This window comes from Herpailurus yagouaroundi, unplaced genomic scaffold (assembly GCF_014898765.1).
Source record: "Herpailurus yagouaroundi ecotype Mexico unplaced genomic scaffold, PumYag 202, whole genome shotgun sequence".
In the NCBI taxonomy this organism is placed as follows: domain Eukaryota; kingdom Metazoa; phylum Chordata; class Mammalia; order Carnivora; family Felidae; genus Herpailurus; species Herpailurus yagouaroundi.
In genome coordinates this window covers 16,545,234-16,557,850 of record NW_024412433.1, presented here as the reverse complement: position 1 = coordinate 16,557,850, position 12,617 = coordinate 16,545,234, and the positions used below count along the sequence as shown (strand labels likewise).

At 48.6% G+C, this 12,617-nt stretch overlaps 2 protein-coding genes across 5 annotated transcripts in view; one reads left to right on the top strand and one right to left on the bottom strand.

Moving 5' to 3' along the window:
* EPHA4 (EPH receptor A4) overlaps positions 1-8,870 on the bottom strand; it is a 150,903-nt gene extending 142,033 nt beyond the window's left edge. For 2 of the 4 annotated variants that reach the window (XR_005783253.1, XR_005783254.1), the window contains exons 1-3: positions 8,711-8,869; positions 5,576-5,643; positions 625-1,288 (exon numbers count right to left, since the gene is read on the bottom strand). Coding sequence is in view for 2 of the 4 variants with exons in the window: in XM_040450893.1 (XP_040306827.1) it covers positions 625-1,288; positions 5,576-5,643; positions 8,711-8,801 (823 nt within the window). In the remaining 2 variants the exon portion in view is untranslated. Of the gene's footprint in view, positions 1-624; positions 1,289-5,575; positions 5,644-8,710 lie in introns of all 4 variants that reach the window. The other 2 variants (XM_040450893.1, XM_040450894.1) reach the window with 1 other exon arrangement.
* Positions 8,871-9,197: 327 nt separating this feature from the next.
* On the top strand, positions 9,198-11,501 carry LOC121014273 (uncharacterized). The gene is made up of 4 exons (XM_040450351.1): positions 9,198-9,254; positions 9,321-9,450; positions 9,584-10,219; positions 11,434-11,501. The coding sequence occupies exons 1-4, from the start codon at positions 9,198-9,200 to the stop codon at positions 11,451-11,453; spliced, it is 843 nt and encodes a 280-aa protein (XP_040306285.1). The 3' UTR covers positions 11,454-11,501.
* The last annotated feature ends 1,116 nt before the right edge of the window (positions 11,502-12,617 follow it).

Here is a 12,617-nt window from a genome sequence, read left to right as displayed (position 1 = left end):
GATTAATGTCACTTGCAGACCCTATCAATGGGTGCTCGGTGGAACAGAGTGTACTTGAAACTCTGTCACTCCATTTTGTCTCTACTCCACTCCACTCGTCTACACTGGCCCATGAGACAGGAAAAACTGGACTTTCTTCACACAGCTCGATTTTAATCAGTGGGAGGGAATTGCAAGAATGCGATCCTAATGTCACAGTTAAGTCGTTCCTGTACATACATTCGCGACGAGAGACATTTAACCATTGCTGCCTTTTTCCCAGATCTGTAGACAGCAAAACTATGGTTTGAAAACGTGTCTGCCTGCTTAAAGTAAGGATCAATCGAGTCTGTTTCTTCCACTTGTTCATTTACATTTCAGAGGGCACATCAAGCCAGTTCAGATCTAAGTGCCTGTTAGCAAATGTGTTTGGCCTTCTGCTGATTACACAGCATCATTTATTTTGTCAGTATTAGAAATGTCTTAGCCTTGCCACCTGGAGCTATAGCACTTACTCATTAGACCCCTCTGTCCCACCACATCCCACAGGGGCTGCTAATTACTGGCTTTACTCCATTTAGTCTCATCTCTGATTTAATTACGTGCACTAAGCCCTAATGAAAAGTACAATATGGCTCTCCTTACCTTGGCATTCTCCATTCCACTCTTCATGCCCAGCATTGCATAGGCAGTTGCCAATGGGTACCAGCCACTCACCATCTGCCCCACAGTACATTTTTGGCACATCCTTTTCTTCTGAGTTGTTGACACAGGAGCCTCGAACTTCCACCAGGGAAGACGTGTCAGCCCCTGTGATGGTGTCTGGAAATTGGGCCAGGTTGCGAACGGTGAGCGGACACTTCTTATAGAACACGCGGACCGATACCAGGGCAATGCAGGCCCCCACATCCTGAAAAGCCAGGTAAAACCCCTTTTTGCTCAGTGGCCCTACATCCCGGATCTCAGTGTTCAGCTTCATGATTCTGTCACCAATGTCCACTTGGGTGAAGCTCTCGTCGGCCGCAATGGTGTCAATCTTGGCAAACTGGCTCTCTCGGATGAAACGCTCTTTGTCATTGTCCGATTCATAGTAGTACAGGTTAAACGTCTCCTTGCAAGTCCCCATGACACCCGGAAGACTGTTGCAGTCTCTCAAGGTGAACTTGATCTCAATGTACACCCTCTGAGCCCCTTCTCGGGTGATCCAATCAGTTCGTAGCCAGTTATTCTGACTGGGTTCCATCACATTGCACACTTGGTAGGTTCGGATTGGTGTATTTTTTTCATCCATTATGCTCACTTCCTCCCACTGCAAAGATCCAGAGGAAATGTATCAATTACAAAATGTCATCATACAGTGATTTATCCATTCCGTTTTACCCTCGCAGGACAGTGATGACTTTTGTTCCAGTGAGGAAGCAAACTCCTGAGCATCAACCCTCACTAATGAAACGTCTTATGGGAGACAAGACAACATTTTATTGGGGAAGTATTTTTTTTATTTTTTGTTTTCTGGTGTGTGTGTGTGTGTGTGTGTGTGGTGGTTTCATTCTTTTGCCTAAAATCCAGAGGCATTGGTAGATTTATCGCGTATGAGTTCACTAGCAGCTCCTTGTGGTGGTCTAACAACCTCAAATTCACCTATTACAACAGCTACAATTTCAAGTGGCAACAGTTCAAATTTACTCATAAATGAAAAACTAGTATGTGTATTGTTTCAACAACTGAGCAGAGACCTGCAAATTAAGAGCAGGAAGAAAGAAGCTTGCCAAAGGAAGACAATTATCAGTTAATTAGTGGTGCTCCTGTCAGAACTTTGCTCTCTAATACCTAAAAAAAAAAAGTCAGTCGATTTTTTTTTTTTTTTTTTTTTGGCACTGTCCCTATTCTTTAAAGAGGTAAAGAAAATCTCACTCTTCTGGTTTTGGTAATCCTGGGAAGACAGAGAGCAAACTTTATGGTTGGATTTCTCAAATCCACTGTCATTCATAACAATGAGACACCTTTGCAGAGCAATGGATTCAATGAATTATGTATATTCTGATTTTCATATACGTATTCCTATTTTTAAAACACATACCCGTAAGGAAACAAGAACGCACATATGCCTCTTCCAAATATTCTGTGGACATTGAAAATACAATAGTAGGTGGTATCTATGATTGAAAGCCCAAGAAAATTAAAGAAGGCTTTTAGGGTTTTCTTTGCAATCGACTTCCTCAAATAAAGATTCTACTGGTGGGACAGTCTGAACTCACTGTGACTAGAGTAGTAATTTCACTCTTGCCACAGCTTTTAAAAATAATCCTAAGAGCAGCAAGATTGTTTGGGGGCTCCTAGAGGGCTAGCAGGAAGCCTCCAATTCTTCCCTAATATCTACAGTGATGCATTTATATAGATCTGGTATAAATCAGCTTAAGTATCTAACACATGAATATAATTAGAAGAGAAAAAAGATAGTTTAAAAAAATTCATATTCCATAATAGCTCCACTTAAAGCTCCATTCAATCCAATGAAGTACGTACAACCATAATGCATCTTTTAACGGGTTTTCCATCTGTGCATTGGAAAACTATTAATGGATGGAAATGTTACTCTGTGAAGGGCCACACTGCATAAAATTCTGGATCCCTTTCATCTGCGACCATTATGAAAGTTGGAACTGGGAGGGATAAGTGCCCTGTGGTGATTAAAATTTCTTTTTATCCGCTAAGCAATAAATCACCAGTAATTTACTTATTTGGGGAAATTCATGTAAATCCAAAAATAGATCTCCACCTTCAAAAAAACCCTACTCAGCATGCTTCTCATCTCAGAACAAAGGGACTATGGAAAAACACATTTATCAATGTAAATGAAAGCACACAGGAATATCTCCATAGAGTTCATACAGGATAGTTTGGGTCTAATGTGAATTTTCCAGCCTGACCTTGATTGTCTAAACACATTGATCAATTCACCAGAACAATGACAAATCTCGGCCTTAGTTTTGTATTTTACAATCAGCATCAGAAACTCAATATACTCCTTTAAAGGACCGCTGCCAAGAAATTAGGTTTTTGCTACAATGTTGCCACCAGGAGCCATTCCTTTCATTTATTCTATGTTCTGCTTAGTTGTTCTTACAGAAAAAAAGAGAACAGGGAGTTGTCTCTGACTATATTTCATATCTGACTCTGTGGTATTGTCAAGTTTTCCCTTCCTCTTTAAAAATAACAATAACAACAAATAAAGGACAACACTTATTGACCAAACCGTGATCCCAAGTTTCCAGCCAAGAAAGATATAAGCCGTTCTCCCTACAGGTAGAAATTTCAGAATAACCAAAAGATACAAATGTGCTTTTATGTTTAGCTAGAAAGAACTTTTTAAAGCCAATCCATCCATACTTGGGAGATAATCCAATTCATACCTTCATTCTAAGCCTGAAAAAGTCTTCTTAAATTACAAGATCTACAGATTAATGAGACTTTATAATTCGGCACATAATTTCTCAATGGCTACTATATATTTTGGAATGACTAATTCTATTATACATAAACAAAATGTCATTTCCAGCCCCTTGCAATAGTGTCTAAAATGTTACACCCCTAATACTTAAGGAGAGGGAGAAAAAACAAACAAACAAACAACTACATTCTGCATTCAGAAGTCCACATTAGGTCCATAAAAAGTTCTGGGTTGTACACAATCAGCTATATACGCACAGTAGTATTTTAAGAGACTTCAAGACGACCGAAAGAAGTTTTGTGTTTAGAAAAAGTGAGCAGGTGTCCTTTCAGCAGTTGGGGGGTGGGTGCAGGATGTGGGATGTCTACAGCATATTAAGTTGCGGTAAAAGCTTTCCAGAAACTAGATAGACCATAGGCTGTACTCAGAAATGTGTCATTCCTTGCTTTTAAACAGATCACATGTATATTTAGTGTAGCAAGGCAGGTCCAGAATCATATTCGATGCCTTCTCCCTTCAAACTTGAGAGTGGCCAGTAAGAAAATAAGGCTTATGAAATTTTCAAAGTACTGATGCGTTCCATCCTCAATTTTGCTTGCAGTTCTATTACAGTCAACCTACAGAGCTATCCTCCTGGTACAGCATGGGAAAGCCTCCCTGAATCAGTGACCTTTCCAGGGTATAGGATTAACAAGAGGCTGACTCTCCCAAGATAAAGCTGTACCTTTCTTCGCATTCAAAGGATGAGGGCAATTGCCTGCAATCAGCAGTGAATACAGCCTGTCTACACTGCTAGAGGCCTGCCAATCACTCTCCCTCCCTTTAAAAAAATGGTTTTCAGGCCCGACTAGAATTTTTCAGCAGCGAGCCAACCAAGTGCAGTCAAGTTCAGGCGGATAAACAGGAAGGCAAGGCGACCGCCGGTTTATTTCATGTGGATTACACGACCTCTTTTGGAAAAAAGACCGCCTAAGAGTCTCCATTTGCCTTACTACTTTCTTGCCTTATTTTTGAAGCCCGCCTTTTACAAGTTTCTGTGAATCTTTACTTTTTTCATCCTTTATTGTTGATTCAATGGACAGGTGGTGTGAGGCACCAAACCGGGAGCTGGCCTTAGGGCTTTCGCCTGCTAAACACTCCCTCTCGTTCACCTCCATTGTTTTGAATCAACTGACTCTGTCATAGATTATCAAGCATATAAAAGTAGAATGATCTACTTAATTTTTAAAGGATTTGAGAATTACTTTAAATTTGGCAGAAGCCAGAGTTAACATGCTAAATGGATTTCTTTCCAAAGCTGATGCATTCTGACCTGTTCTGAAGGGCGGAGGGGGAAGATGTGGCCATTGACCTAACTGTGGTCTTAAATCTTCAGGAGGCAGGGATGGCACATTTGAGAAGAAATGAACAGTGATGAACTCTCTCATACTTTATCTTCTAGCTTCCCCTTTCCCAAAGATTCAAGATTCCAAATATTTAAACTTTCCACATTCAGCACCAACAATTCAAAAGCTTGTTGTTGTTGTTGTTATTGTTGTTTTGGTTCGTTCATTTGTTTGTTTGTTTCTGCATATATTGTGTGTCTGGCACAAGTTCATAGGTCTTTCTCTTTGTGCGCAAGAGAGCTGCAGATAGCAAGGTAAGGACCATCCCCATCACCCCCCACCCCCACCCCCGCCCTGTTGCTTACACCTAGAACTAAACCTGTACCTGCTGCAATCAGAAAATGTTTTCTCCCTGGTCTCTTTACTTATGCATTTTCCTCATCTGGAAACAGAACAATTGCTCTAAAATGAACCCTGTCAGGACTTCACGGCCATCACATTAATAGGCACGAATTCTAATTTGGTCCCTGGATTGTATTTCTTGAGGGTATTTTAGTTTTAAATAGGCATCTAAGTCTATGCCTCCACCAATCTCTTAATTTTGAAACCCCTTTCTGCCCTTTTGGTTTCTACTTCTTCTATGACAGAGCCATCCAAAGGGAGTATAGGATTTCTCCAACAAAGCGTAATTCACTTCATAGGCCATGGTGGAAATCTGACCCCCTCACCACAATCAACAAGAATCAAGCCATTAGGACTCTCAGAAAGTTGCTAATCACTCCTTTTTACCCTTTGGATCAGAGAGCAACTCGGAACTTACCCCTCCTTCCAGAGGGCTGGCTATCCACCCAAGTTCTCCCTGAACAGACCTGGAATCCAATAAGGTAACTGCAAGAAAACAAAGAAAAAAAAATGGATTAATTTCCAATGGCAAAAAAACCCAATACTACAAAAACCATTTGCCTGAGCGTTTCCATATGTGCTGAGGGTGTGCATATCCAACTCTGATCAAAACCTAAACTTGGTCTCACTTATGTAAATAATCATTACTTACTTGATCTTCTCCCCTCTTTAAATCTGCACGTTCTTATTTATTTAACTTGCTTAGCATTTAAAATTCCATCCCAGGACGGAGTTGATTCATTTTCGAAAAAGGATGAATAGAGAATCTCAAGTACAATTCAAAAAAATAAATATATCTATGTAGGGCAGTTACATTCCAGAGCAAAACCTGCATTCATCTCTGTGTGGTATCTACTAGAGTTATTTGTTTTTGCAAGTTTCAGATGACCACATAACTCATCATCAAGTGAATTCTAACAGAGAGTACTCAAAGGGTCACGAAAAGGCTCTATCATTTCTTTTCTCCCTCCCCCACCAGAGAAAGAGGCCCCGGATGTGGTATCGGCTCCTTTTTTTTTTTAAATATGGAAGTTTCAGAGAGGGGTAATGGCAGACCTGTAGAATTAAAATGCAAACACACTGGAATATTCTCTTCCCCAGGTCTTTTGGAGGACAACCAGAGACTTCTCCTCAGCCTAGAAGGACATCACCGGTTTGAATTTTAGGTGAGGGAGTGCTGTCTAACAGGTTTAGTGTCCTCGTGCTGCACCTAAGAGGGTGGGGGATGTGGGGGTGGGAAGGCCACAGAGCTGCTACACCCCACCCAGGCTGGAACTGTCCTAGGCACCGAGGACACTGAAAAGGACACAATGGATTCTTAACCTCTCCACATTCCCTTTCCCACCAAGATCTGCAGGCCTGGGGGTCGAAAAGGCCCATCTCAAAGGAACCCCCGGGTTATTAATTTGATCAGTGAGGCTGGCTCTTTAGGCTGGGGGAGGGGTGGGAATAGGGAGCCCGCAACCTTGCTCCTGGGCACTCCGATTCAACCATCTCACCGCCAGGCCCCTGAATTCTGCCCACCTTCCCTGTTTCATCCCCAAGTCAAAGGGCTTCAAATCAGCGCTTTCTCCCGGTTTTCCCGAGGAGCCAGGATTCCTAGGGCCTCTTAATTATTTTAAAATGTAGAGCCCTACCCTGGGTCGCTCCCGCCCGGAGTTGCGCCCCCCCCCCCCATTCCCTCTTCTGGGTCCCTAGAGAAAAGCCCGCTACATCCATTTGGATTTATGTAAGGTGGATTAGGGACACAAAGGGAACAATAAGACCCAATTTACAAAAAAAGGGAGGGAGTAGAAAGGGAGGGTAAAAGGGAGAAAAGGAAACGTGACGGGAATAAAAAGCAACAAAATGAATTAATTTTTAAGGGGGAGGAGCGGCCGGAGGGGGGAGGGGAGATACCACCCCCCTTCGTTCTACATCAGTCCACAGCTCTATCAACACCGTTTTTGTCTAGCGCTCCCAAGTTTTGCCTCCAAAAGAAAAAACAAGAAAAAGGTAAAGAAAAAGAAAAAAAAAGAGGAAAGAAAAAAAAAAAAAAAGCTCTGTTACGTCTGGTGCCAGAGAGGTCTTGAGGGACGTCCTAACAAGTGTGCGAAGTAGTCAAGAGAAAGCGAGATCCATGCTTCCCCTAAAAGAAATGACCCTGGGGATCGAGGGGCCTCAGCGACCACGATGGCACCAGAAGCCAGTAAGGAAGAAGGGAGGAGATCGAGAGGGTGGGAGGGCGCCCCTTTCCTCCAAACAGTGTCTGCCGGCAGGTGTGCGAATCTCTCCGAATCTCGCCTCCGTCTGGCGAGCTCCTGGGTACCGGATGCCCAGCCAAGGCTAAGTTGGTTTTTGGCTCCCTCCTTCGGAACAGGAATAATGATAGATTGCGCAGGGACGCGTGGACGGATTCTGGAGAGATGGACGGATGAATAGATGGATGGATGGATGGATGGATGGATAGATGGCTGGGGAAGGCAGCGGGGGGCGGGGGTGTGTGTGCAAGAGGCGACGAGACGGGTGCAAGGCTAGATGCACGCTGACTTGAACACAAGCAGCACCGAGCACAGGAGCACACAATCAGGACACTCACGCATAGGCACACACAATCGTCCGCGTCCACGCGGGTACCCGCGCACCCACACACACGCATTTGTGCGCGCGCGCATACACACACACACACACACACACACACACGCATTCAATTCGCCTTTCTCTGAGATCATCAGAAACTAAATGATCAACCTCCACCTCTCCTACACGGATACAATCTTTCCAGCACGTCCGAAGAGACGCGCGGAAAATACACCCAGACGGGTCCGGTCGGTTTCGCACATTCCATCCAAACTAACCCAGTGTATAGTTCTGGGGGCAAAACCCGAAAACTAGTACGTTCAACTTGCCAGCGGGCTCCCGGGATCTGCGGGGTTATCTGAAGAGCATGGGCGCCCTTAGGCCAGCGATCGCGCACCCGGAGCGCGCGGCCCAGCGGGGAGAAAGGTGTCTGACGCCGGGCGCTACAGAAATCAGGTCACTGGCGACCTGCGAGCGGCGCCACGACCGCCGTGCAGCTGAGGCCCCGCAGCCGGGTCCTGGGAAGCCCAGGGCTCGGGAAACTTTGCAGAAACCTGAGCTCCAAGGCTTTCGCAAGAACCCTGGAGCACCAAGCACTCACTTGGTTCCAGGCTTGCGGCCCCCCTTGACCGGGGCTGGGTTGGGAACGGTGGTAGGTCCATTTTTTTTTTTTTTTTTAAATCCTGGCGTTAGCTCCCGTGTATCCCCTGGGGCGCCTGGAGCTCGCCTCGCTGGCGGATGCTGATAAACTTTGTCCTTTCGCTACAAACTTGGGTAGCTCCGCCGAATGCACGGTCACCTCCCGGGGCAAGCTGCCCGGCAGCTTCCCCCCTCCTCCTCGCGGATCCCCTCGTCCTGGTCCCCTTCTCCGAAGTGGGGGTGCGCCACTCACGCCAGGATCCCCTCACACCCTCCGGCCTCGCGCTCCCGGGGATCATTCGCCCGCAGATCCACCTCTCTGCCCGGGACCGCAGAAGGACCGCCTCGCTCTTACCTTCATTCGCGGGGTACACCCTGGAACCGGTGACAGCGTCGCAAATCCCAAAGAGAAACGAAAAGAGGACGAAATAGAAAATCCCAGCCATGGTTCGCCGGTGCCAACGCTGCTCCTGCCGCTTCTATCCCAGTGGAATAAATGCTTAAGTTAGGAGTGCAGCAGGCTGAAGACATTGCCAAGGGGGTGGGCCCAGCCCGTGACGTTCACCCGCCAGTCCGGGGCCCGCGGCCAATAGTGGCGCAGACGGGGCGGCCCGGCCCCGCCCCACTGAGCAGAGCCCGCCCCGAGGCCCCGCCCCCTCCGGGCTCCGCGGGGCGCGCTGTCTCCCGGGGCCTCGGGGCCCCAGCTCTGCCAGGTTCGCGCCCCAGCCGGAGGGAGACGGCCTGGTCCCTGGACGTCGCCTCAGGGGTCCAGCCCCTGAGCAGTGGAAGGAGCTTCGAAGACTGAATCGACTGGGGGTGGGGGGCGCGGTGGGGGGGATCCGATGAAGATTGGCAACCCCCTCTCCCCCCGCCACGGGCGGTTTGAGATGGAGGAAAAGGTTCTTTTACTGCAATAAAATAAGTATAAAGTTGACCCTGCCGCTTTGCTGTCGCTTTTTTCTGAGGGTCGGAGCGTTCGCGTCTCGAGCGCCCGGGCTGGCGCACCGCCCCTGGCACCCTCTGCAACCCTGCCCCGTTTGTGTCTTTACGGCGCGTCTCCAGATGAATGCTCTTTGGGGGAGTTCTGTGGCTTGAGTATCTCTCTCTTCCCTGGTTCCCCAGCTGCCTGGACAGCAGAGACCCGATCGGTCCCCAACGTCCAGGGCAGCTCCCGGCGGGAGGCAAGGCTCAGTCACCGTCTCCAGAGACGGAACCAGTGACTTCTGAGCAACGGAGAAGAGCCCTCTGGTTGCACCTGGCGTTCACGCAGCGGGTCTCGCCCTGGCCGGGACAGGACTTCCCATCGCCGCAGGACGCCCGGAGAGGGCCTGGCCTGAGCTGCAGGGAACCGACTGCGTGTTGCCCGGGGGTCGTCCCTGGGACCAGGCCTGGTCAGTCCGGAGCGCCGGGGCACAAGCGAAGGGCTTCAAGCGGGAGCGGGGGTGCCTGCTGCTGCCCAGACCATGCAGGTGGGGACGCGGAGGCTGCCTGGCGCGGCCGCTGCAGCTCTGCGCTCCGACGGCTGCCGGCCGCTGCTCCGCACCGCTCTCCGCGCCCGGGGGCCGGTGGAGGGCTGCAGAGGCGGCGCAAATCCTCGCAGCTGCCCCTGCCCCGGCCCGCGAGTGTCACTGTCGACCTTTGGGGGAACGCAGGCCCCACTTGGGCCTCGGTCTGTTCCCAGATGTCCCGGCTGCGGGCGCAACCATCCGAGCGCCGCCCGGCGACTGTAACGCAGCGGGCGGCCCCGGGACGGGCCCCCCGAAGCGACTCGGTGCGTTCCTCCGGACCTTTAAAGGGACCCCGGTTCCCGTTGAAGCCTCCTTCTTCCCTCCCCCAGGCCGCGCCTCCTCTGTCAACCTCCAGGGTAGGACCGGGATTTTCTCCGGAGCCTGGGTCCCAGCGGGTGGGCGACCGCGGGGAGGTGGCAGCGCCTTTCCCCGCGCAGGCAGCGGCTCATCATGAGGCAACCGCGCCACCTGCCGGCCAGGCGCGGGAGTGCGCGGCCCCCGCGGAAAGGCGAGCGGACAAAAGACACGCAACCTGCAACCCGCGGGGTGGAGGTGTGTCGGCGGGGTGTCTTTTCAACCGCCCGCCCACGTCCGGCGCACCCCGACCGCTCCTGCGGTGTGGTGGCCGGCCGGGGTGCCGAGGACCCAGGGGCCGTGCTTCTCGCCAGCTGGGTTACGGAAAATGGAATCAGAACGCGTTTCAAGGAGAAACTCATAACCAACACCCCCAAGGTTGCTGGAGTCGCTTCTGTCCCTGAAAAACATAAAAAGGAATCCTAGATCAAACAAGAGGTGGGGGTAGGGCGGTGTGGAGGAAAGAGGGGGTCCCGGCTGCGGTTTCGGGTCGTCGGCCACCGCAGCGCATCGTGTCTCCTCCGCGGCTGGAGAGCTGCACCCTTGCAAACTCCGCGGCGGGCTGATGCGATGGGCAAGTTTTATTTGAGCTCGCAGGGCGAGGGCGTGGGCCGCAGCTGTGCGGGTGGGCGGCCTAGAGGGACAGCTGCGCGGGCCCCAGGTATTTTGGCTTCTCGGTGAAAGACCCGCAATGTCACAGTCTGAGGACGTGGATGTCAGTTATTGTAGCTACTGTCTTCACGCAAGTGAGAAGGTGGGGAATGCAGACGGGAGGATGTACCCTTATGTGTATGTATCAATTATTTAAACAACTACACGGAGCCCCTTTAAGGGATTCACTTATAGATGCTTTGTTGTGTTTCCCTGGGTTTTTTATAGAAGAAAGGTGAATTTGGTCCCGGCCATTTGGCACAGCCACTGGAAAGAGGAAAGAGCGATTAACGTTTTGAAACAATAGTTGCCGGTTGCCTCTCCGCAAGAGTTTAAGTTTTAGTTTTCGTTTTGCGTGCACCTGTGGTTGGAATGGAAAATGCACGGCCTGCCTTCCTAAAAAACAGTAACATTTCTAGAACACGCACCGTTTTTCGCCTCCTGGGATACGTGCACTGAATTTTGAACATGGTCTTTCCAGCCCCGACTGCCTGAAAGCGAGGCTCCGTTGGCTGGGGTACATTCAGTGACTCCCCCTTTTCTTCTTCTCATTTTCCTTTTTCAGACCCCAAAGCGATCCAGTAACCTGGAAGACCAAGAGGCGGGAAATGCTATCTTGGAAAACTGAACTGTTTCCTCTACTTAGAGGAAAAGGTCTCTAACCTAAGAGGCATGATTCCTGCCCCCATATCGGGCAAAAGTGGAATAAAAGATCATGGTCCAGTCTGTCATCAGCCTGGAACCACTTTACTGGAAGACACAAGAATTTTCAACAAATCAATAATCCACTGGGGTCAGGAGCATACAATAGAATACCATAATCTCAAAAATTACCTAAAACCACCATCTTTTAAAATAAATTCGCTAGGCTTTAGAATAAAACAAGCCTCCTAAATGCTGTAAGAATTCAAGAGTACTGGGGTGTCTGGGTGGCTCAGTCAATTCGGCATCTGACTCTTGATTTTGGCCCAGGTCGTGATCCCAGGGTGGGGGGGATTAAGCCTCGCATGGGGCTCTGTGCTGAGTATGGAACCTGTTTAAGATTCTCTCGCTCTCTCTCTCTCTCTCTCTCTCTCTCCCCCTCTGCCCCTCTTCCCCACTCATGCTGTCTCTAAAATTTAAAAAAAAAATCTAAAAAATAAAAAAGAATTTGGGAGTATTTTGAACCCATTAAAAGACATGTCAAAATGTATGTGCTTATAAGCGTAATGAATATAGTGATCCAGTATTTCAAAAATTTGGATACATTTTTTCCCCTCCTGTACAGTGCCTATACCACAAAGACTTGAGCTACTTTTTAATTTGCAAAGACCTTTTAAAAAAGTGCCAAGTATCCCAGAGTTTCCACCTCTAAGTGGAGGGGCCGATTTCACCAAAGTGGTAACAAAAGGACCTTTGACCTCTGGACAAGTAAGCAATGACAAAAATACATAAACGCTAGAGAGAGGATAACACCAAGAAGGTGAATCCACTCGGCCTTTTACTGAACACTGCCAGATTTCTTTAAAGCTAGTTTTGTTGGACCTCCTTGGATATCACTTCTTTTTAATGTTTATTTTTGAGAGAGGGAGGGAGAGAGAGAGAGAGAGAAAGAGAGAGGAAGCGCACAAGCGGGATAGGGGCAAAGAGAGGGAGAGAGAAAATCCCAAGCAGGCTCTGAGCTGTCAGCGTAGAGCCCAACACGGGGCTTAGCTCGTGATCCCTGAGATCACGATCCGAGCTGAAATCAGGAGTTGACGCTTAACTGAG